Raw genomic sequence first — 25,256 nt, 5'->3', positions numbered from 1 at the left:
TATAATTTCGGAAAGAACGGCGTTAAATGCGGGTAAAACGGCTTTTTCGTATTTAGAGATTTTTTCATTGCGAAATTCCTTCGTTTTTCGAATATCTCTGTGAATATTGCACTTAGAGACATGGGATGTTTTTGTCGGCAACAGGGAAGTTAGAGCACGGGAGGTCCGTATGAAAATTTTGATTTTTATTTTGTTCGCACTGCATTTTCTCGCTCAAAACTGGTACAGGGTAATTTTCGAACGCCTTTTCAGCATTGTTTAACTTGAAATCATACCTCTACCAGACCAGCATCAGAATTTTTCCCCCATTCCCAGCGCCTATGGGCTGATAGTGGGAAATCCAAACGGGCCCAGATAGGCCTTGAAGAGGTGTAAGAAAGTTGTATGTCAGTGAGTGAGTTCATGTAAGATTAAGGTCAAAATTGAGGAGCATGGTCATGGCTGTAAGAAATTTTATGCCAGGCAAAATGTAGTTCACAATGCCGCCACACACCAACAGATCCGAACTAAGCTACAGATGAAAGCAGCCCACAAAAACACTACATGTACACTAAAAATGGATTACATATGTAAAACAGCAAGCTCAGAGACGGTCCACCATCAAAGAATTTTTATGACATTAGTTTTCACAGTTCAAAGCAAGTCTTCGGGGAGGAAAGATTTTTTTTTTTTTTTCTGTTTTGATATAAATGCGAGTAAAATGCGGATAAGATGCGATTAAATAGGAGCAAGAAGATATTCAAGAAAAATCAAAGTAATATAGGGAAAAATGTGATATAGGTGCAATTTATATATACACTATGTACAACACCGCTATATCAGGTTCTCCCACCGAAGGTGAAAGATCTGCTTCGGTCTCCTATAGACTTTACGTCTAGCCGAAATTCTTCGTCTAGGGCGGTGGTTCTCAACCTTTTTTTGTATGAAAATGTCAGTTGTAGCTTCCAAAATACGCATTCCTGTAGTGATAAAAATCGCAAAAAGTGGTAGCAAGTAGTTTTATTAATTTTATTCTCTTCATACGCATAAAAGTAGTAATGAGGGAGTACATACACACACAAATGAATCACAATTGAAAAGTTCAACCTTTCACATCATTTTCAAAAATAATGCATGCATCAACGATGTAGATTCATATTGTAGTCTTACTATGAATTTAAAAAAATTAACTAAAATACGTGTTAAAAATTTTTAAATATTTGTTTGAAACATTCATATTCCAGAGAAATCATGTGCGCAGTCACAGGGCCGGATTAACCATTAAGCAAAATAAGCACGTGCTAAAGGGCATCAGTACTAAAGGGGGCACCACCAAAAATATATCATATGGTATTTTCTTTTTAATGCACGATTTTTTTTCAACATCAATCATCCGATAGAAGATCCTGAAATTGTAAGAACACTTGATTGTATAGTTGAAGATCATTATCACTAGAATGGCACGAAAGATAAGAAACTAATAAAACTAGACCACATTATTTTGCTGAGTTTTTTTATTAGCTTTTCACAATTTTCATAAAGTACGCCCAGGGCTGTCTTAACATTATCATACGCCCACATACAAAGCGATTTTTCTGAGAGAGGCACTACTTGCTAAAAATTCCTACCAACCTATTTGCATATTTACTGTTAAAAATCGGAACCAGATCTAATTGTTGCTTGACGTCTCGGTGCCAGAAGTTCCCAGATGGGCCCATGTAGTAAACCAAGTTCTATAGAATAAGGACATGATTTTTGTGGGACATTAGTGGATCAAGTGTGTAGTTTGATCTATAGAAGTGAAAGAAATGCCACCAGGTGTAAATTACAAACTTGAGAATGTATCTAAAACAAAAACAAAAAAAATACACAATATAGTGCTGATTCATCAGAAATAAGATACCTATTGGTAGGGCAGTAACTGGATACTTGGTTAGCCGGGGCAACTACTCATTTAGGCACCCCCCACCCCCGTAATGCTGAAGGATAGGTTGAATTTGCGCCATTTTTTGTGATGCGCCCGGGGCACCAGACCCACTTGCCCCCCCCCCCCCCACTAGTTGCGGCCCTGCCTATTGGTAATATTATGGCCAATCTAAGATTCAATGGTTTCTCCTTGAAGTGTTATTATAGCCTTCATCTCATCAACAGTTCGTCGTAGTGATATGGTTCTAATTCTCAAAATGTGACCAGAAATCACCCTGTACGAGTTTTGAAGATGAAAATACAGTGTACACAAAATAAAAAAATGTAAATTTTTATACAATCCCCCACCCATCCTCTGACTTCCAATTAGACAGTTGTTGCTCTTTCTTTTCTGAGCCCAACAAACAAATTACATGTTTTTAACTGCATTATTACCTGAGATATTTAAATTCAAAAATCGGAGACAGGTCCGGGCTTGGGAGAATTTTCCGACCCAATGCATCGCGACTTCCTCTCAAAAAATTTTATGTAGTTGCTCCCCGACTTACAAACTTGTCGAGTTACGTAAGCAGATTTTCAGACATTTATGACCCCCTCCCCCCTTGTCAACAAAATTTCGTCAGCAGCTTAGAATATTTCATATCTTCAAAAAGGAGCGGTTAATGACGTAAGCAACCTTCAAACCCCCCTCCCCCCTTGTCATCAAAAGTCAGCAAATCGGAAACCTCCCCCCCCCCCCCACGTCGATGCTAACCTAATACTTGAATTACCCCTATGGCATAAGTAGGAGGTTAAAACAATAAATGAAAAAATAATTTCAGCATCGACGAGATAATTCCAAAATTAATGAAAGAAATAATTTCAGCATTAATGAAAGAAATAATTTCAGCATTAATGAAAGAAATAATTTCAGCATTAATGAAAGAAATAATTTCAGCATTAATGAAAGAAATAATTTCAGCATTAATGAAAGAAACAAATCCAGAATTGATGAAAGCAATTATTTCAGAAGTAATGAAAGAAATAATAATAAATAAAGAAAATAATTCTGGAATTGATGAAAGAATATTCAAGAAATAATGGAGGAAAATTTCAGAATTAATGAAGAAAAATCCCGAATTGATGAATTAAAATTCAAGAAATGATGAAAGAAATGATTCCGGTATTAATGAAATAAATAATTTAATCTTTTTTCACCTTTAGATGAGTTCTCTGTACTTTTTTTAAATGTTTAAAACGCAATATTTTGAGACCGAACTGTACATTTCTATGGACAAATCGACAGGCGGGAAGTTTGTTTTGACCGAGTCACGTGATTTCCTTGCATTTGATGTCGCTGCAGTCGCGGTGGCTGGATGCTCCCTACTGTAATATATAATCTTTGTCGTCTGCTTCTCTCCAGGTTACTTGTTTTGGGCGTCTCCTTATATCCTGAAAAATTAACTGAACTGGCAGTTCAAACTTCCAGTTCTGTTTGTGAGTTTAGCTTGTAGGGAACCGAACCAATCGACTTCTTGTCTGTCGTCTGCTCATTAAGGGGTTCTTTGTTTTAGACGTCTCCTTATGCTCAAATAAAATAACCGAACTTTCAGTTTAAATTTCCAGTTCAGTTTATGAGCTATGTTCATAAGGAACTGAGCGGAATAAAGAATATAGTTTTTTTAATTTTCATCACATGAGTCGCTTTTAAATTTGAGATTAGATGGCAGCACATTACTATAAAGTGGAGTGTAGAAAAATTCACTTTTTACTATCATACCTGTCGTCTGCTTGTGTAGAGGTCCTTTGTTTTGGATGTCTCTTTGGGTCTTGAAAAAATTACTGCTGGAAGTTTGATCTTTTTGGTCAGCTTTGTTCATGAGAAGCAAAACTGAATGAAGAATTTCGTTTTTTATACCTGAGCATCGTCATGACTACATAAGTAAGGTGACCATACGTCCCATATTTCCCAGTATTTTCTATTTTTTTGGCTGTCCCGGTTTTTCCCGTTTTTTACGCGAAACCAACTTGAATTTTCATTCTTTATTGAAGTCAAAGATTGAAATTATTTTTCAATTGATAAATTATATTATGATAATCACGACTATAAATAAGAATATTATTCTCCCACATTTGTCTTGATGAACGTTTGAACGTGATTGGATATGGGGCATAGATTCGCCATTTCTGAGCCCGATCATTTCTTTTTTTCACGACGATACTGGCACGAGCGGGGAATTTTTTCCCCCTGAATATTCTGAGGGAAAAATGGACTACTTACTGACGTCACAAGTAGACTGCCGAGGCCGTCTATTTCTAGGAGGTGCTGGTTTGGTTCACTTTTGGCGATCTTTGAGCTAAGTGTTTCTCAAAGTGTCGTTGCGGCTCCGAAGGGGTGTCGCGACGTGCTGGAAATATTGACGTGTGTGCCTATTTATGCTTTAAAGCGATTCCTTTATGAATGCACAATATCTATTGAACTAGTCTGGGGAGCCGCTAGTGACAAAAGTTGGTTTGTGACAGTTTGAACCACTGTTACAGTAGATGCTTTTGCAACGAACTTCTTACAGTCAAGACAAATAGATGTACCGTTAAGTAGTAGTAGTCAGGACAAATAGCCGTTGTGGTGGTCCAATGGTCATAGTGACTGACTCGCATCGCGATGACCATGGTTCAAACCCCACCGTCGGCACAGTGGTGGTCGGCTGAAGTTTGGTTTTCTGTGGTTCCCAACTTCGAGACGCAAATGCGAGCCGATCTCCCCGTTAAAAACATCTCGCCACAGAGAGCAACGGGCCTACAACGGTACAATTATGCAATCACTTCACTCTGTTTGAAAAATTGGTGGGTCACTACATATAACAAGAATTACATCGAGGTAAACTTCACGTTAGGTTCACAACCCGTACACGCACATTCCGGAGTGTACGAATTCGTTACAGCACTAAAAATCCATATACATATGCACTGAAACTAGGGTTACCTGATTCAAAAACTGAGAAAAGAGGACGCCTGCATGCACACCATAATGTCACTTATCCCAATTTTCACAATAGATGACGCCACTGTTCCGACGAATAAAACTGGGTAATTTTGCCAGCTCTTCTAAAACATTGAAGGACCGGACACACCCCGCTTCCCATCTCAGAGAGATATCGAAGCTTTCCCGGGGGATGGGTGTATCCAGAAATGTATTAATGTATGTGAAAATAACAAACAACGATATACATATATACAATAAAGAATCTGGAGTAAAAATTGTGATCATAGCATCATCTACAGATAATAAGCCTGTAATAGTCCTTATGTAAATAATCAAAGAATAATTTTGTCTTGTATGTGATAGAATCTTTTAAAACAACAGAACTGCTAAAAAAACAGAAACAGAAAAATTCTGGGAATTTTAGTGGCTTTTGGTAAATGCGTGTGGGGAAAAAAATCGCAAAAACACTCATATCAATGAAGAAATATGTTTCAAAGCGGGGGAAAAAAAAATTTCCCCAGAAAAAAAGGGAAATTCTTCTAGAATCCTAAAAACGAGGACAAAAAGGGGAATTTTCCGAAACCTAAGACAACACTTGAAATGACATCTAAAAGGGGGGGGGGGGGGTTTCGTACCACCCCCAACACACACACAGTCGATAAAATGTAAATTGTAGTAAACTGCTCATAATGATAATCTAGAATTGCAGAAAAAATCTATTAGTAGCATACATTGCCAAATTATTGCCCTATTACAAGACTTGACGATTCGCAGATGCTAGGTTGCCAATGGGTACTGAAAAATCGATATTGGAACCTGAAATTCTTTTCACATGTGATTAGTAGTAAATATCATTATGAGCACAACAAAAAAATATATAATAGTGAAATTTATAACAGCACATCTCACAAAATGGAAGAGAGTTACTATGTCCACAAATAGCTGAAACATTATTTTGGACTATTTTTCCAGATAAAAGATGTGCAAGGTTCCTGAAATATTTGGCCGGCACCTAGATTTTTTTCCAATTTGTCAAGCCTTGCCCTCTACCATCACCAAATCACCCCCACCCTCTTCAAGTCTATCACCGCCTGTGGTTCCCAGTCACATAACGAAAAGTTAAGACAGACAGACAAACACACACATAATATGTTACCCTCATATCCCTATATACATCAAAGTGTGCATTGCAGCAAACTGGATATATTGTGTTTATAATCTGGATCATTATTGTCTGGTTATACTTTGTGTACCTATTTACACTTCGAAGTGGTACTTTTATAAGTGAAAATATCTGCCATATAAACTATTCTAGGGAGCCGCGGGTGACAAAGTTTGAAAAGTATATCTCTTTTACAAATAACGTCAAATAATGTAATAAATGTGAAATTAAAGTAAGAGATACATAACAAGAAAACAACTCATAAAATGCCACTAGATCGATTTTATAAATATATTCAACAACATGGTAGAAATATTGATGATAATCAACATGATTGGAACACAATCACCCAATTAAATGTCATAAACTGTCTCTTCGGAACTCTCAAGCTGCATTATGATGCATAAAAAAATTTTATGCATCAATTTTAAAAATCAATTTTAAAATCAAATTTAAAAATCAATTTTAACTGAAATTTTTGAAGAAACGTCTGTCCACTTTCGAAATAGACGGTTTTACATTCGCAAATGCAGATTCAAAATGTTCCCACTGGATCTCATAAGCACCCAGAGTGCCGGTTGTTTGTCCAGAAATATAACTTTCCAAAGCTTTGAAAGATGCTTCGCGAATGAGGGAGTGCAAATCTGCCCCACTGAAACCACTACAACGACCATCATTTGCCAATTGATTTAAATCTATATCCTCAGCAATTTTTGGTTTGGTACCATTTTTCGTAATGGTTTGCAGAATTTCAAGCCTGTCGCTTTCATTGGGAACACCGACGAATATTTTTTGCTCTAGTCGACCAGGTCGTAACATAGCAGAATCTATGTTGTCGGGTCTGTTTGTAGCACCCATCACAAATATCTGTTTTCGTCCACCGATACCATCAATTTCTGTCAACAGTTGGTTAACAACTCTATCAGAAGCACTCGAATGGCTGCCTTTAGAACGTTGGGGACACAATGCATCAATCTCGTCAAAGAATATCACACAAGGTGCAGAATTTCTTGCCCTCTGAAAGCACTCTCTAACAGCTCGCTCACTTTCACCAACGTACATATTAAGTAACTCTGGACCTTTCACAGACAGAAAATTTATGTTGCATTCATTAGCTACTGCTTTAGCTAGAAGAGTTTTCCCGCAACCTTTCGGCCCATACAGCAAAACACCAGATGAAACGGATAGGTTGAAATCTTTAAACTCCTTCTTATACTTTAGAGGCCATAAAATAGCTTTTTGCAAAGCTTCTTTAACACTATTGAGAGCTCCAACATCTTCCCATGTGGTGGACGGCACAGTTGCGAATCCTTCTCTTTTTGATGACGGTACATAATCTTGAATAGCTGTTTCGAAATCTCTGCTAGTAACAAATAACTCATCTGCTTTGAAAGGTAATTTGTCTTTCAGCCATGAAAGTATAATCGGTAGAGGGATGTTCAATTTATCACCACAAACATTACTCAAGGAAGCTTCTAGATTTTCACGCTCTACGACAGATCGAAAAGTCCTGTTGATGGCAGCAACAGCGGCTTCGCGAACGACAGCTTGCAAGTCTGCTCCGACATATCCTGGAGTAACCTGAGCTAGCCAATGCAAATCGAAATCGGGTTCCAAGCGCAAACTCTCGCATACGAGTTTCAAGATTTGTAACCTAGAAGATTCATCCGGAATGCCTATGCAAATTTCACGATCAAAACGCCCGGCTCTGCGCAGAGCAGGATCAAGAGAGTCCGGCCTGTTTGTAGCTCCTATCACCATAACCTGAACAGTTGCATCTTTGGCATTCAGATCATCTATGCATTTTAAAATTTGCACGACCATGCGTTTATCAAATTCTTGCTGTGAAGTCTCTCTCTTGGAAGCTATGGCATCTATCTCATCTATGAACAATATACAGGGCGCACTAAGAATCGCTCTATCAAACAGCTCCCTAATGTTTTTTTCAGAATCACCTTTGATACCCGATACCATTTCAGTGGCAGCTACTTTTATGAATGGCAGCTCCAGTTCACCAGCGATGGCATGTGCAATGAGTGTTTTCCCACAACCTGACGGTCCATGCAGCAATAGCCCTCGAGGTAGATTCTTCAAACCAATGTTTTTGTACAAGTCAGGGTGTTTCAAATGCAACAGCGAAACAGCAATTTCTTTCAATATCCCATCAAGGCCAGCGATGTCTGAAAATCTTGTGCTTGATCGTTCCAAATTTATTTCCCTACTTGCTTCGGTCTCACCTTTATTGAATAAAGGGTTCAGATTTTCTTTATTCTTCTTTTTCTTTAAGGACTGAGAATGTTTCGGATCGTTCACAATCTTAAGCTCTGAATCTTGATTACTTTGAGAATGTGATGGCACAGACCTCTCTGATTTTATCAGTGGAGGTGTATCGGGTAACTCACAGGAATAGGGCGGTGGAAATGCGGAGTCATTTGGTACTAGTCTATATGTTTTACCCTCTATCGAAATCAGTGTTTCGAATGAAGATGGTGCCTTAGGTGAAGATAGTTCATCCTTGGATGAAGAAACAACTTGATGTCCAGACCCACTTGCAACAGTAGTAGATGGCATTGGACAAGAAGAAGTCCTGCCCTCGTTGCAATCCTTCGTACTTTTAACTTGGGCTTTCAATTCAATTTTTTGCTGTTTAGAACTTCCACTGGAGGCTCCGCTTTTAGCAAACGCATCGGTTAATGAGGTATTGTGATGCAAATCTTCAGTACAGCTACCATGCTGGCTTTTTAACTTGATCTTTTTCTGTGTACAACTCCCATTGCTTTTAGCGAGTCCTTCGTTTGACGATACAATAGGTTTTGAGATAGAGGAAACTTGGAGTGTCTTTTCCTCAGCTTTTCTAGAATATATCTCTCTCAAACTGGTATTTGCCAAATTGGCGTGCTTTAGTCCATCATAAAAAATATTCACCTCGCTATCACTGTCATCATCAGTCACTGAAGGTGACGCCAGTGAGTCTTGGCCTTTATCCGCTTCTTTCCGCAGTTCGTTGGCCGCTATGTAACGCTCAAGACGCAATAATTTCCGTCGATTTTTGCTAATTCTATCAACGATGCTTTTCCTCTTTTTTGAGAGCTTGTCCATCTTGTTTCAAACGTGGCTGCAACACAGAGATTAGTAAAATTATGGAGGATATATAAATCTCAATCTTAAAAAAATTGCTATTGGGAACTATATAAAATCACTTTCTTTAAATATTAAATTTAGATAAACGTAAAGTAAATAAAGAGCTTCCATGATCACACCCTCTCGCGCTGGACTAGAATACTATTCAAGGATTTATGCATCCACCACCCTTTCCTGTTACAAGAATCAACAAACACAAACAATCTTGTTGCCACATGATATCCTGTAAATAATACACTAGGATAATAATTATACAGGGCTTCGGTTTTACTGTAAAAACAACACGTGTTTAAACATTCAATTTCAACTATACAGGATTCACAGCAGCCTGGCTGTTCTCTTGTTTGAACATTGATATAAAGTTGAGGTTGCCTTTACAACGACTAGTATTGCAGCATTTGGCCTTCTGTTCATTGTTGACAATCTTGCTGTGCCATTCAACAGTATTTTCATGTAGAGAAAGATGTCCTCTCCACTTGTTAATGTAATGTACGCAGAAAACTGGGTGTTGTGTATGCTGCTCTTTTTGGAAAGAAAAATTCACCTCTGACTCCTCGGCAGACTCAAACCCACGCCTTCTGTGCAGAATATCGTAAAGCCTAGTAATCACCTTATAAATCGTCTGTAGTTTCAAAGTTAGATGACAGCACAATCAGGTAGTGGAAATCTGGTTTTGAGCTGTCTTCGGAAAATTCTGTTGAACCACCTCATGAGTCAACTATTATTTTGAAATGAGATGGCAGCTCTATCAGTATAAAATGTTTCAACCCGATTTTAGTTTGTTCTTTTCTCATGTACGGCATTTGCAGTCTTATTTGTCAATTGGCTTGAATTTATATTTCATACACTTTTCGATGTATTTGTCACAAAATTTTCAATTCGAAATTCAACTTCTGATATTCAAAAAGTATACAGAAAGTCTTTGGGTGGGATGTTGTTGAATTCTCGATGTTTCTCCAGCAGTAGCGGTTCGAATCATCAGAAGATGCCCAAGTTTCGTGTCCAATCCTTTTACCGAATTCAATGGTTTTGATGCTGGCTACTGAGTTGATGAATATCCAATTTTACGTTCTATGATCAGTATTTAGTTACGAACTCAAGCAACTTCTGATAAATTCCAGTTCCTGTCTGAATTTTGACAGCAAAAGATGACTATGATATTATAGTCACAGAAAGTGATATTCGGCATCGATAGTTACTTCAGCAGTAAATTACAACTATTGTCACTTATTAAGAGCCTAAGAGTTTTGAATTTTACTTCATACTCCAAATTTGCCATAAAAGTTTATATTCAAAGAAAGTGTGCAAAAAAAAACAAAAAAAAACTAGTTTGTTGTGAAAGAATGAAAATGTCTGCCATATTTTCGAAAATCCTTCATTGTAGAGGGATAAAAGAGCGTAGTCTCCTTTATGTTCCTTCTTCGGGTAGGGATTTCTTGATTTGTGGGAATGTTGTTATTAAAGAATTTGGCATTTTCATAATTCGTTATAAATTCTCTAAAATATCTTGCAAAAATCATATTGTGCAATTTAGGTTCCGCATCTTCGAGTCATCTTTATTTCCTTAATAAATGGTTCTTGCACTCATCGTTATGGTGTTAGATGAGTTGAAGATTTAATAATCATCCCACAGGGGCGGCTGAGTTTGTGATGCGATGCGATGCTATAGTTTCGGAATGTAAACATGGGAAAGAAAATTATAAAGTTTTCCGAGATCTTGGTAATGTAGTTTTCGCAGTGTCGTATAGCACTTGGTGACAATAAATGAAGGCGTCATATTGGGATGGATTCTACAAAAGCGGCTCACTTATTACGCCACTGAATGTTTTCTTAGTGAGAGCGCAATGCCACTGTTTCGGCGGAAATCAGGTATATATTTTTTTTACAAAGATTTTTTTTAAATTCCTAATTTTTCACAAAAATATGTTCCCTTTTTTCGTGTGAGTATAGACTTTTTTCCCGCACCAATTTTTATTGTGGGGTGGTCAGAGTAATGCGTCATTGTCCCCGCCCAGGGTCAGTGTGATGGCCCTCAAGTGTAAACGGGGCCTCATAAAAATGGGATATGGCTAAAATTCTAAAGAGTGAGCATGTGAATTGATAGGCATTCATTTCTAGCCGAGTGTGAGGCCTCAGAAAAATAGTTTTACCCGCGGATGAGGTGGGGGGGACCTATTATGTTCTTAAGGTGGTCCTGGGGCAGAGGCATATTTGCTGCCCCAAAGCAGAATATTTAGTATTATTCTGCAACGAGCCCTCTGTTGAACGGAAATGTTCTGTGTGCATTAAAAACCACCATAAAATAGTGTTTTCTTCACCTTTCCTTAAAATTCTTCCAAATTGTTCTTCAGTAGCACTGATTGGTCTGTGACGTATGTCACACATTTCGGCATATTCTGTTTTGGGAATTTACTGACACACTAAGCGTGCTTTGCTAGGGGGCAACTAGTTTCGGAAATAGGTGGTCGGGAAATTAGACTAATGTGCTGGTGTAACTGTAAATCTACCTTAGAGAACAGACATTTTTTAGTGATCATTGTGACAGATTTGCATCACGAGGACCGTGTTCGAACCGCACCAGTGCCAGTTATGGTTGGCTGAAGTTGCTTATCTGTGGTTCCCAATTTCAAGGAGTGAATATGAGCTGATCTCCTTGCTTAAAAGTCCAACCACAGACAGCATCAGGCCTATAACAATACAAATATTGAATCATTACATTTAACTCACAGCTTGAAACATAGATGGTAGTATGCAGTACTGGAAAGTCAGACGCAGTATCAAGTAGGTACTTCCCATTATAACCATCCACTTGCCACATTTTTGTCTTCAACCACTTTGTCTTATTCAGTTTGACTGAGTAGTACTTCAATTATCCTCCTTGGTGCATTTTCAAACATTGTGATCGCCCATATCATCCCAATGATAACCTTAGTAAATAGCACTAAATCACGTCTGTGATTAAAAAAGTTACCAAACAGCAATATACTATGTGTTGGGAAGTTCATCCTGTCTCCGATCGAATTTTTTCCCAAACTGTGTTAATTTTGTTATGATTTGTAATAGTATTTAGACATGATGAGGTTGAATGGTTATTCAAGGATGTGAATGTAGTGGTAGATTGGTGATCAGATTATGAATTTTTTTTTGCAGAGAAACTACCGAAAACCAGCTCGTTGTCACTGTACGGTCAAGGACGATCACAAAATTCTCCATCGCATTCCAGAAATGAACCAAGTTCTGACAGAAAGGCAGAATTCTTCGATGAGAATCAGCCGCCATTTTTGACATTTGGTGAGTTGTCTGGTTTAGCATATTTTGCTATTTTTCTTTCTTGATTTATATTATAGTGAAACTCTATATAGCCATACTCATTGGAGCCACCCAGACCACATTAACTTATGGCGATATCGGCCATTGCCCTTACTGACATGGGTACCTCTGGAACACCTTTTATTCAATAAATATTCAAAATTACGTAAGGTCGCTCGGTCGATCAAATATTAATACTTGTATAATGATTCATTAAAATCATGTCGATTGGCTCACTGAACATCCACAATAACAGAGCGTCCTGTCATGCTGATTGAATTGCTAATTTTCTAATTACTATTTTATGACTACTCTGAAGACGGAGACAGAATTGTTGTAGAAGGATTATCATTATATCGAGAAACAGCAGTTTAACATTAGAGTGTAGACATTCCCAAACAAGACTTGGAAAAATATTGTTGTAGAGGGATTTATCCTTACATCAAATATCGTTCTAGTGAGGTTCCACTGTACATTGATTTTTTTCCATGTGCCGACCCTTAGTCACGACACATATGAATGCGATAATCCAGTTCTGAAACACTGGTGCAAAATTCTTGTTTTTTAAATTTTGTTCTTTATCCCATGCAAAGATGTGCTGATCATTTTATCTATGCAGAAAAAAATAGATGGAATTTTCTTTATATTGACATGTTGAATGAGTACTTATTACTACCACTCTATGAGACAGCACTGTCTTAATTTTTGTCCAGGTCCTTTCCAGAGTTAATATAATTTATATTTGTAAGAGTTTGGGTACTCTTCCGTTATAACCATCTGTGCGTTTTTTGTCTTGGCCAATTGCATTTGGTATTATTCAGGGTTGGCATGTTTTGGACGGTTTTAACCGGCACGTCAAAAATCTCGAATATTGCTTTTCAATATAAAAATTTTGATTGGAAATACACACACATGTTAATTGCAGGTAATGTTTAAAGTAACTGAGAGGGGGTTTGGAACAAATCAAAGGGATCTATGGATTTATTTTATCATCTTCCCCGTAAAACCTCTTAATATAAAGCCTGTTTGGATTAGGGTTTTGATTTTTTCAAGTATCTTGCAGGAACACATCTTGTAAGTCGAGGTACGACCATACAATGCCATGTGAGATGATGAGTTCATATTGCAAAGTATTTCCTTCTTTTAATTTATCTGTTTTTAATGTTTTCTAGCTGAAGCTACCTATGACCCATCTCTGCCAGTTAGGAGCAAGTCCAGGCTATCTAAGACGTTGGAAAATGTCCTTCGAGACAATGGTGCCCTGGCCTATTTCATCCAGTTCATGGAAGCGAAGAAAGCAAAACACCTGGTCAAGTTCTGGTTGGAAGCAGAAAGCTATCACGTTTCTGTCACATCCCGGTTGCGGGACTTATCAAGTTCTGATGTGGCCACATCTAGAAGAGATTCGAGTTTCTATTCCTTGGATTCCCAGATTAGTGATATAGGTAATACAGATACTGTGCCTAATAATCTAAACGGCTCTAGTCAAGTAGACAACGACAACTCAGCAAAAGTGACGGCCACATCAGAAGGTGGAAACAGTTATTGCCAATCGAATTCTCCCAAAGACAGTGCTGCCGATGCACCATCCAGCCAAACTTGTAGAAATCAAACTAGTCCAGATGAGTGTGGTATTATTCGAAGTTCTTATGAAGCAATAAAGGTGGACAGGGATTGCAACATTCAATACGAGCTCACCGGAAGTAACGAAGATGATGGATTTAAGAGCTCTCAAGAAATATCCGTTAATATTCTAGAGACTCATCCGATAGCAATAAGTGTTAATTCTGATGGCTTGTCTGATTTGTCTGACGATCCTGTTGCGGAATTAGCAGAGGAAGCCTCGAAACTGAATCTTGGTTGCCATAAAGAAAATGTTGGTTTCATGCGGCTACACACCAGTATAGACCAGGATGCAAAAGCTATTTATAATAAATACATTGCTCGTGGCTGTGAATCCCCCATCGGAATAAGTGAGGAACTATATAGTTGCATAACTGGTATGTTATTAAGTTCTTTCAAGAATTTGCATTACATACAGCGTCTTATGTATTATTGTTTAGTTTATTTAGTTTAATTTAGTTATGTAGTTTATTGTTTAGGCCATACATTCTCAATCCAAAATATGGTCCTTGAAGCCATCTGATGTAGCCAGTGACCTTAAACATGATTTTGTAAAAATGAACCAAGTGGCACAGTTTCAGATCATTGAAGTGGCCACGGTGCCATTCCATATCATTTCAGTGACTTGCAGTGTAGTTGTGCATCACATTTTCATGTGTCCCATTCGACCATATAGTCCTTATATTCCCCCGCCCCCTGGATTTGTTTTTGGATTTAGTTATCAGTTGGTTATTGTTATCTGAAACCCTGACCCCTAATTGGATCACAGTGCTGTGCACTGTATTGGGTATCTTATTGTTTAATCCCACTGAAAATAATGCACAATTTTAAATTTAAATAGTTGATAAGGTTTTCACAGCCATCATTTGATGAAAATTGTTTGTTCGGGTTTGAAGACCATCATTCGTTTGAGTTAGTTCTCAATGTTTCCCCAACACTAGTGGTTGGCATCATCAGGAGAATTGAAGACAACCAATTCTCCTGATGATGCCAACCACTAGTGTTGGGGAAACATGAGAACTAACTCAAACGAACGACGGTCTTCGAACCCGAATGAACAATTTTCATCAATTTTAAATTTAGTTATCAAGATTTCTTCGGAGGATTTTGAGTTTTTATTAAATTGTACGTACCAATATGAAAACTTATATATTTTTCCTATTTCAGATGCAATATTTAGGCCAGATAATTCGGTAGAGCCAGATTGTTTTTTCCCTGCTCAGCAGTTTATTGTGAAGAAAATGGATGAAGAGTAGGTGGTGATTTTTGTTTGATTTTGTTTTTTTTATTAGTTTGTTGGGCATTTAACCAAAATGCTTATTGGTTGCACTTTTAAAGTTTTATAAAATAACTTTTAAAGCTTTTATAGTGTAATCCAGGCCTTAAAATGGGCCTATCTACCTCATTGTTTCAATATCAGACTTTCTAGCTGTTATTTAGGGCCAAAAAGGCAGTCATTGGGTGAAAAATATGGCACGGTTAGGCCAGAGTGACATCACTTTTTAAATCCAATTTATTAAGCAGCTCTAAAGTTGTCTTACATAACAAAGTGTGAGTAATATTGTATATAAAGTGAAGCCCCTCTTTTGTGGACAACTGGCATGACAAAAAAAGATTCCTCCTCAAAAGAGAAGGGTTTGAAAGGCATAATTATATTATGTAAGGAATATGCCGTAAAAGAGGGAGTGACTGTATCTGGGGGGGGGGGGGTACCAAGAAGGGTTTTACTGTAATGTATTGGAAAATAAATTTTTCTTTGCTAACTTTTGTATGTGTTATCAGGTATTTCCCCTTGTTTCTGAGGAGCAGTTTCCATTGTAAGCATCAGATTGATGTTCTCACCAGCGGCAACGTTTACCTTGCTGATGTCCTGTACAATGATTCTGCATTGTTTTATTTCATGGAGGTATTCTATTTTTTTTTTTTTAATCTTTGTACACTAAAACTTGATGCAGTTCTGATCTTTGAACAGTCTATACAAAATTAAGTTAATTATTTTCCTCTTATAGACAAAAACGTTTGTTAATTGCCAAGGTATGTTGGTTTATCAAAAGACGAACCAACAAAGAAGTTCACAGAGTAAACTTAATCATCTTCATTTGTGTAGTGGCATTCATTAGATGTAAATTTACAGCTTTCAAATCATGTCTCTTTCTAAGACCTGAAAAAAATTTTCCTTAATAGAAAACGCATTTATTCAACTACTAAGGACTAGCTTTGAACTATAGATCTCGATCTGATCAGTTATCATGTTGATGAAGTGATGAGGATTCAACAAAAAATGAAATAAAGTAATAAAGTACAGTGAAACCTTGGCATAACGATACTCTACAGACCAAGAAAAAATGTCGTAAGAGTTACCTTGTTATATCGAGAGGTACCATCAGTCGCCGCCAAATTTATTCTGTTGGTGGCATATTTTCTGAATTGGCAATGCTAGTACCACTAGAATTCATTTATATGCAACAAAGATTTCAATTTGTTAGTTGATGGATAAAATTCAGTTGTCTCACCCCGTAAAGTAGTTTTCCGCAAAACATTTTTGTGTGCTATGTGGAAAGTAGCTTCACGACAACTTCATTAACACTTTTGGGAGTGTAGACTGCAAAATACTGATGCTATTTACATCCCTCAAAAGAAAAAAACTGGTCAGGAATTTAAAAATATGTTCATGGAGATTTTGAGAGAAATATATAAATATTATTATTTATCATCGATATATTTTTATATTTATTATAGGGATTTATCATAGTAAAGAATATCTTTGTATTGAGAGAACTTTAACATTAGACTATATTTGATTCCAAACAAGATTTGAATAAATATCATTGTAGAGGAATTTATCATTATATTGAGTATCGTTGTAGCGAAGTTTCACTGTATATTAATAAAAACCAATGCAGTGCTATTTAGCCAGTGTAATTGTGAGCATTAAAGAGAAAATAAAAAAATTCAGTAGTAATTAAGCTCCATATAATTTAATGTTATGAAAACACCATTAGGGTTTAAATGATTCCGTATCCTATCCTAATCTATCAACAAGTGTAGGCCCTACCTGAGATATAAAATCCCTTCAATATACAAACAGTATTATTGAGATGTTTTCTCAGTCTGTAATGTATTGGAAAAGAGATTTTTTCTAGTTTTTATGCCAATATGAACCTTTTGGAAAGAAAGGTTAGCTTTCTCCTCCAGAAATTAGAACCTAGGTTCTTCTTCCGTACTGGGCAAGTTCTCTACCTATACCAGAAACACAAACATTAAGAGCAGATATAATATGGAGAAAACAACATCTTTCTCTCTATACTGTTGCCACCTGGGGTGGATTTTGGTCTATTTAAGGAAGGCTGCAATGTCTCCATTCAGTGCAGCATGCTATTGATGCATGGTTTAAAAAAGGAAGGTTGTCTCTTTAGTGTATAGGTAGTTTACTTGTGGCACTTGTTGCCTGGTATGTAAGAAAAACCAAGTTTGATTCCTGGGGGAGAGAACTAATTTTTATTTCCAAAATATGTTTGTATTAGTATAACAACCTGGAAAATCTCTTTTCCAATGAACATATTGTTCTCTGTGGAATTATGTATGTTTGACATGTTTATATTTCTGTGATTGGCAATGATTTGTTGCTTGTGATTTCCTCTTCAACTTTCCTGTATTTTATAGTATACTTCAATGAATGTGTGTTGAAATCGTTCCCTTATAAATTGTTTTTATTTCAGTTTATGGAACAGGAGAAGGTGCGCCATCTTCTTGATTTTTTGTTGATGGCAGATAATTTCGAAAAGCATTTGAATTCTCTGGAATCATATGATAAGGATCAAGCTCAAAATGATGCAATGGTTATATATGACAAGTGAGTTTCATTTATTTATTTGTTTCACTTTGTAGATTGAATTGATAGATACTGAATTGTGATGTTAAAACCTTTATCTCTATTTAAATCCACATTGCAGGTATTTCTCCTTGCAAGCTACAAGCTCTTTGGGATTCAGTGACAGCATAAGGTTGGAGGTGGAGCAAAACATATGTCGGGAGGATGGTCCTCTTCCCGATTGTTTTAAAAAGCCTGTGATGATACTGAGCCAATACATTGAAAAAGTAATGTGATTTCATAAATATATATTTTTGTTTTACACTTTGCAAAAAATTGTATATCTAATGCTTCAGCTACTCATTGCATGTAATCAGTTGATATAGCAGGCTGCTCCCACTATCAGTGTGAGGATTTCTTCAGGAGCTCTATCTATAGCTTATTTCCCGTCAGACATAAACACCCGCTACTACTGAAAGATCCGCTGTTGCAAAACTGCTGCTACACACACTCATATGTTTTCAGATGGTGGTTGTCTGGTTGCAAATCCAGCAGTATACAAATTTTCATCAGCCTGTCTGTTTTTTTAATGTAACCCATACATCAGATATGTATCTGTGAGCTAATAATTCATGCAGCGACGTATGCTGTTTCAAATCAGAGTGGGGGAGGGGAATGCGATATATTTTGCACTACAAAAACAATATTATTTACAGATTTAAAGAGCACCACTACCACCTGAATGCACCTTTTCCAGGAAACATTCTTTGACAAAAAAAAAATTGAGTCTTCCTATCTTTGAAGTTTTGAAACATGTTTTATCAATATGTTTGTATTTGTATATATTTCTCTCTCTCAAGTGTAATTATTGTGTGTTGATGATTTTAAAACAGGTTTTTCTTTTTTTTTCTTTTCAGACCTACCTACTTCAATTCTTAAACAGTCAACTATACTTTAAGTACATATCTGAGTGCATCATTACCATCCAGAGTGGAGGAGACATGGAGACAGAAAATCAGAAGAATTCGGGTGAGACAAAAGGATAACTTCTTTAATTTTTACTGGTTGCAGTACTTATTGAATGCTCATATTGGTATTGATCATGAGATAATCGTGTCAGCAGTTTTCTTTTTTTTCTTTCATTTTTTTACACATTCATTTACACTAATGATTGACTTTGCATGATGAAAATTGAAATTGTGTAACGAAACATATGACATCCATATTTTTATGGGCATCTTTTTATCAGCCACCTCGTTGGGCATTTTGCCTGTTGTGGCGTTGTATTTGTATTTGTATTTGTAACAATTTCCATAAAATGAAAGTTGCTGATTTCATTGTGTTATTTTTTCCCCTCAGCGGGAAGTGAAAGTGGTAGTGAGCATAGTCTTCCTTTGTCATCAGTTAACACCTTGTTAGTCATGGATGGCAAACAGCCTGGTGCTTCTTCCAAAGTGCTCAAAAACATTGAAGATCAGGACATGAGAATCGACACGGGAAGGTTCAAGCCTGATTCCCTTTGGCAGAGGCCCTTAGCTGGGTGAGTTGTTTCAGTCTATATAAACATCTTTTTAGAGGTTATAAAATCCTCAGGTGTCATATTTAATTGATTATTTTGATCCAGTCAGTTGTTTTAAGATTTACTATCAGCGTGTACTTAATTTTATTAATTTTAGGATGGAATATTTTGTTGTACGTAGATGATTCCGATAATTTTCTTTTATTCACAAGCTTGGATTTACCATTTGTTTCTTATGTGTCTTATAGAAGATTACAAATAGCTGGAGTAGATAAGTTGGGAAGAGTGTATACTGAGTTTGAGCCAGAACCAGACAAAAGAAGAGGTAATATTGATGTTTATCATGGTGTTTCATTTTCATATAGTGAAATCTAATCTCAATATAACTATACTCTGCAGACAAAGAAAAATATCATAGCGGGATTATCCTTGTATCAAGAGGCAGCAGTTTCAGTATAATTCAGTGTATATTTCAGTGAGAAATTTCAGGGGGTGAGTGGGCTTGAATAAAAAACTATTATCTCATTGTTTTTACATTGCTAAGTACTGAATATTATTTTGTGCAGGCAGGGTTTGACAAATCCATGCTACACCTTTGTGTCTCACACAAAAAATGGGGAAAAAGACATTGTTGGTACTTTTTTGGGAAGGGGGGGGGGCTGGCATGTGATGCACAATAACAATGTCACTCTATGCCCTCTGAAGAGTATAAAACTTGCCAGTTTTCAAAAAAGTACAGTGAAACCTGTATAAAACGGAATTCAAGAGGCTGAAATTATTTCTGTTTTAGACAAGTTTCCATTTTATAAAGGCACACACAAATATATGCAGTGATTTATTTCTATCATTTTGCAAAACTTAAATTTTGAGAATATCACTGTATAACTAGTATTACATAGACATGTGCTAGTCATTATTTTCAAATTTTTTCATTTTTGTTTTTTCAAACTACTATACATTTGAAATTTTACATTTCATTCGCTAATTGTTAAAATTCAATACAAAACATTTTCCTGAATAGCAATAGAATGTAAATTTTTGTCGAAAGTCAAAATATTTCGATATTTAAAATAAGAAATTGGGAAATGGCATATCTTTTTAAAAATAGTCACAGAGATCAAAAAGCCATAATGTTTTTGAAAGAAAAATTCTACATCTCTCTAACATTAAATTTTGCTCTTCAATGACCTGCAGTTTTGTGTTCAAATCCAAGGCATGTTTCTTGAGGCTGGTGGCCATCTATACACTGAATGAAGCACTAAAACATGGTATCACTAAAACTGTGAATAATAAGTTCAGTCTCCCTTCCCTGTTTCTCTCCCGAGCTAGTTTAAATAGAAATTATCAACATTTTTGTAAAAAACAAGTGTTTTCTAAAAAAAATGCTAATTGGGCTTTTGCTAAATTTTCGATAGTAAAAATCTGCTTCCACCCAAACCTAATTCCTTACTTCCAGAACCAGTTCAATAGTAAGAATAAGTTCCAGAACAATAGTGAGCATTTGTCGTTTTTCCAAGAAGTAAAAGAGTTTCCTAACAAAAGGGATTAAAAATTCAAGATCAGCCTCTAATCTAAATTTCAAATAAGATTTGAAAAACTACCATTGTAGAGAGATTTATTTAAGTTACATCAAGAATCCTTGTAGTGAGGTTTCGCTGTAGACAATTCCGTTATCATTTGCTTGACAGTTCTGACACAATTTATTTTTTTTCAATGATGTTAGTTCTCAGAAGTCACAGTTTTCTTGCTATGCCAGCTATGGTTTTTTGGAAAACATACTCAAAATCATTGTCATCTTTAACTTGCACTTGCGAAGCTTTCTCACTTTTGTTTTCATTGGCAGGAGAATTTCAGAGTTCTCCTGTAATTTTCTCATAGTACTTAGAAAAGAAAAATTATCATCACATCAACAGATTCTTTCGAAATCATCTTATTTAGTGTATTTGGTGAGACTGATAACTAGTGCTAGAAGTTTTATGACCTAAAAACTGGCAGAGTAGGCTCCATAAAAAATTCATTTATACCCTAAAAAACTAAAAATATGTGTTTATAAATAGGCCGACCATATTTCACCAAGAAAGATACAGGGTATTAAAGGAAATATCTTATCATTGTCAAAAATGATGACTAAGGAACAAAAATAAAATTGCCAATAGTTGCTGTTATTCCGATTGAAAACAATGAAGCTAGGAAAGAAAGAGCTCAGGAAAAAATCCCTGTTCATTGTTGTTGTACTGAAATATACAAAATGATGCTCCAAAATATGCCTTAAATTCTGAAGATTGTGAAAAATGGCCAAAAATTGCTGAAAATCATGAAAAAAATGCTTTAAAATCACCGAAAATAATTCTTTATCACATAAAAATAGCGAAATATGCAAAATGCACTAAAAAAATATGCAGTCATAGAAATCCTAGCCCTACTGATAACTTTGCAAAGTTTGATATTATGATATTTATCAATTAATGATGATTATTAAAGAAGCCCAGGATAAAATAGAAAAATGGTTTTACCCTTCTACTCATGTTGTCTTGCAAAGTATTGTATATCATGCAAGAGTTGCAATTCTGTTTATTTTCTTTTAATTATTATCTTATTTGTTATATCCAGAATCTAGAATTGCAAAAGCTATGAAGAAACTAGTCAACAGAGAGTATGATAAGGTAAGGTGCTTACCCTATGTACTCAAATCTAATTTTTGTTTTTTATTCTTCAAAATCATAACTGTTCATCTTGCTGCATGTTAGAATCATGACATATGCCCACATAAACTACATTGAAAGTCTCTGTGATGAAGATTCGAGAGCTATGAGATATCTGAGAAATGTTGGTTGGGAATCAGTGGCGTATGCATAATTTGGCATGCATTCTTCACCATTCTCACTGAAATAATGTGGGATTTAAATAAATTTAAGAAATGAAATATTTCCCCCTAAGTTTCATAACTTTTTCTTTTAAGTTTTTTTGTAAGGAAAAAATTAGTTACCAATCTGATTTGGTAATTGTAATGTGTAATATTGTATTGATTGACTTGGCGAAAGACCGGCGTTGGACTAGAATCTCCAGTTTCTTGCGAGTACAGTATAGTAACACCCTTTTTGCCTGTTAGGAACCCTTTTTGTCAAAAATAAGAAGGGGGGGGGGGGAGGGTTCTTATACAGGGATAGAGTATTATATCTTTTCAACTCTTTTCCAGATATTTAGCCTGATAAAATCATGGAGAATCCTTATACATGTTAAAATACGGTATATATGCACAGGGTGTCCAATCATATCATTGTCCAATGGCTTAATGAAAAAAATATATAAAAAGTTATGAAATTTTAATTTTTATTCGGTCCTTATTGTCCTCTAATTAGAAAGTTGTTGCCCTGTCTTCCCTGAGGCCAACAAAAAAATTTCTGTGTTTCTAAGTGCAATATTTACTGAAATATTTGAATTCAAAATTGAAGAAAAAGGGGAAAAGAACATAAATGTGTGAGGGAAGAAATTTTTTCCCTCCCTTATATTAAATATGTTATGTTCTTTCCTTAGGGTGCATTGTCCCGTAGTTTTTGCTGTTCTTTCCCATTTTTTTCTCTCATTTCTGAGTTTAAATATTTAGATAAATATTGCACTTTAAAGCATAGAAATTTTTTTGGCCTCGGGAAAGACAAGGTAATGACTTTCTAATCAGAAGTTAGAGGATGGGGGCTGCATAAAAATTCAAATTTTGTAACTTTTTTTTAACAAGGTGATCTTCACCTTATTTCTTTTTTATTAATTTTTTTTCATTTGAAAGGGATTTAAGTTGATGGGTGACATCATTTGAAACTTTTTTCTAAATGGAAGTTGTCTCTAAAGGCAACGATTCAGGAAATAGCCATTGGGCAACGATAAGAGTGGGCACCCTGTATACAAATATATCTGATCGGTTTCATAAAGTTATTTTATGAAAATTACATTTTAAATTTTCTGCATATTGCTTCTTAAATTTTCGTGCCTGTTTGCTTGACAGAGCCAAGAGGAGATGGCTTGGAAAGTAGCTGAAATGATTGTCAATGATATCTGCAGCATAACTATGCCCGGTTCTACACTGAATCCTGAATCTAATGGGCCATCTTAGCCTTTTGCTATTTTGGCGACTGTGGTAAGTATTTTTGATTGTTTACTTATAATTATCACAAGACCGGCAGTTGTACACCAGCCTCTAGTTTGGCAAGTTGTAGATTCATATGCTATCTGAAATATGAAAACCCTTGAGCTGTTGATACATTAATTCTTGGTGCACAAACTCCTAAGTCATTTCGATACATAACGGGTGCTGTCTCTAGGGTAAATGGTGAATTTTTTCACTTCCTAAAATAATCACAGGAAAATTTTTATTGCATAGAGTATTTTACTATAACAATTTTTTTTTACAATGTTAGAACTAAAATTGAAAAAGATAAAAATTATTCTCAGCAGAGCTGCATAATTTTTTTTTTTTAAATTTAAATGCTGCCTTTAAAGGGTTTTATCATTCAGATTTCTGAACATGCTTGAAGAGTTAATGATCAATCTGTGTTCATATCCCTGGACAAAAAAAACCCCCGTTTACTCATGTTTCTTAAGGTGGCTGCACACGTATCTGCAAGCTTACATGCATATTCAATGTTTTTGTACAAGCATGCACAATTTCTCTTTTGACACCACACAGTATAAGTATGCTTGCAGAAGAACCATTTTGTATTTGAATCAGTGATTTCGAAAATAGCACAAGTCCACAAAAGCTAATTTTTGGAATACAACAAAAAAACTCATTTCAGGCAAGTTTTCAGTTAGAATTAAGGGATTGTTTTTCCCTCAATATCTACTATAGTTGCGCATAAAATACCTTTTTCAGGTCATAATAGCTCTTACAGTAAGTCTGTAAAAAATACGAACATAAATGGACTGATTCCTTTTTCAAAAATTACACCATGAAAATAGTAAATACTTAGTAAAATTTTTAGTATACAATCAAAATTAAACCAGTAAACAGAGCAGGGAGTATCTACTGAAGATATATGATGGAACTATATTGAAGTATAAAAAATACAAACGTTTTCAAAACAATGTCAAAACTTTTATTCATTACCCTCACCATCATTAGTTGGCCAGTTAGTATTGCATCATGAAACTGTATGTACTCATCTAGAATATATCGTTGAAGTTGTTTGATATCCTCAATTTTTTTAGAGATTATTGGGCACTTATCAGTGTTGGCTTTTTTAGTAAGAAACTGAATAGGGTCAGTCTATTTTTTACAAAATCTCTAAAAATGTCTGTCTCATCCAAACATGTGGTACTTTGAAATATTGAACTCTACTTTATTCTGTTTAGGAATTTTATTCTCAAAGATTCTGTAGACAAAACTTTCTTCTTGTAGAATTTACTCCACCAACCTTTAAAATCAACAAAGAAGTTTTCCTTATGTACACTGGTAAAAATAAACTGGTAAATTTGCAATTTTTACTTAATTCTGCTACTATCTTTGCATATTCTATTGGCGAGTATATGCGATCACTACTTCTTGTGTGTTGTTTTATCAACACATGGTGTGTTGTTTTATCAACACATGGTGTGTTGTTTTATCAACACATGGTGTGTTGTTTTATCAACACATGGTGTGTTGTTTTATCAACACATGGTGTGTTGTTTTATCTCTTGCAGGGGAGAAAAGAATGACCCCTCATTGGGAAATTGGACATCAAATTTTCTAGTTGACACTAGTGTCATCAAATATCGAATGACATTGTTGCTGCAGTTTTGACCAACACACACACATCAAAAACAAATAGAGGGTTTTTGCAGTGGGTTGTAT

General features: G+C 35.8%; 1 protein-coding gene and 1 pseudogene across 2 annotated transcripts in view; one reads left to right on the top strand and one right to left on the bottom strand.

Moving 5' to 3' along the window:
• Positions 1-6,308: 6,308 nt before the first annotated feature.
• Positions 6,309-9,468, bottom strand: LOC149079697 (nuclear valosin-containing protein-like pseudogene; annotated as a pseudogene). Its single transcript, XR_016193682.1, has one exon. The product of XR_016193682.1 is annotated as a nuclear valosin-containing protein-like pseudogene (transcript).
• Positions 9,469-10,606: 1,138 nt separating this feature from the next.
• The window catches only part of pkaap (A-kinase anchoring protein pkaap), a 22,587-nt gene continuing 7,937 nt past the window's right edge, over positions 10,607-25,256 (top strand). Inside the window, exons 1-12 of the mRNA XM_089240304.1 lie at positions 10,607-11,039; positions 12,321-12,461; positions 13,652-14,479; positions 15,270-15,354; positions 15,885-16,008; positions 17,822-17,955; positions 18,056-18,200; positions 18,831-18,942; positions 19,273-19,453; positions 19,681-19,757; positions 22,043-22,095; positions 23,430-23,561. Of these exons, the coding sequence (XP_089096430.1) occupies positions 11,015-11,039; positions 12,321-12,461; positions 13,652-14,479; positions 15,270-15,354; positions 15,885-16,008; positions 17,822-17,955; positions 18,056-18,200; positions 18,831-18,942; positions 19,273-19,453; positions 19,681-19,757; positions 22,043-22,095; positions 23,430-23,537 (2,013 nt within the window). The 5' untranslated portion in view covers positions 10,607-11,014 and the 3' untranslated portion in view covers positions 23,538-23,561. The remainder of the gene's footprint in view (positions 11,040-12,320; positions 12,462-13,651; positions 14,480-15,269; positions 15,355-15,884; positions 16,009-17,821; positions 17,956-18,055; positions 18,201-18,830; positions 18,943-19,272; positions 19,454-19,680; positions 19,758-22,042; positions 22,096-23,429; positions 23,562-25,256) is intronic.

This window comes from Pholcus phalangioides, unplaced genomic scaffold (genome assembly GCF_987345545.1).
Source record: "Pholcus phalangioides strain wild (caught in Gottingen) unplaced genomic scaffold, Ppha-v1.0 ptg000012l_1, whole genome shotgun sequence".
Classification (NCBI taxonomy): Eukaryota; Metazoa; Arthropoda; class Arachnida; order Araneae; family Pholcidae; genus Pholcus; species Pholcus phalangioides.
Note: the sequence above shows the minus strand (reverse complement) of the source record. Positions and strands in the feature narration are given on the sequence as shown.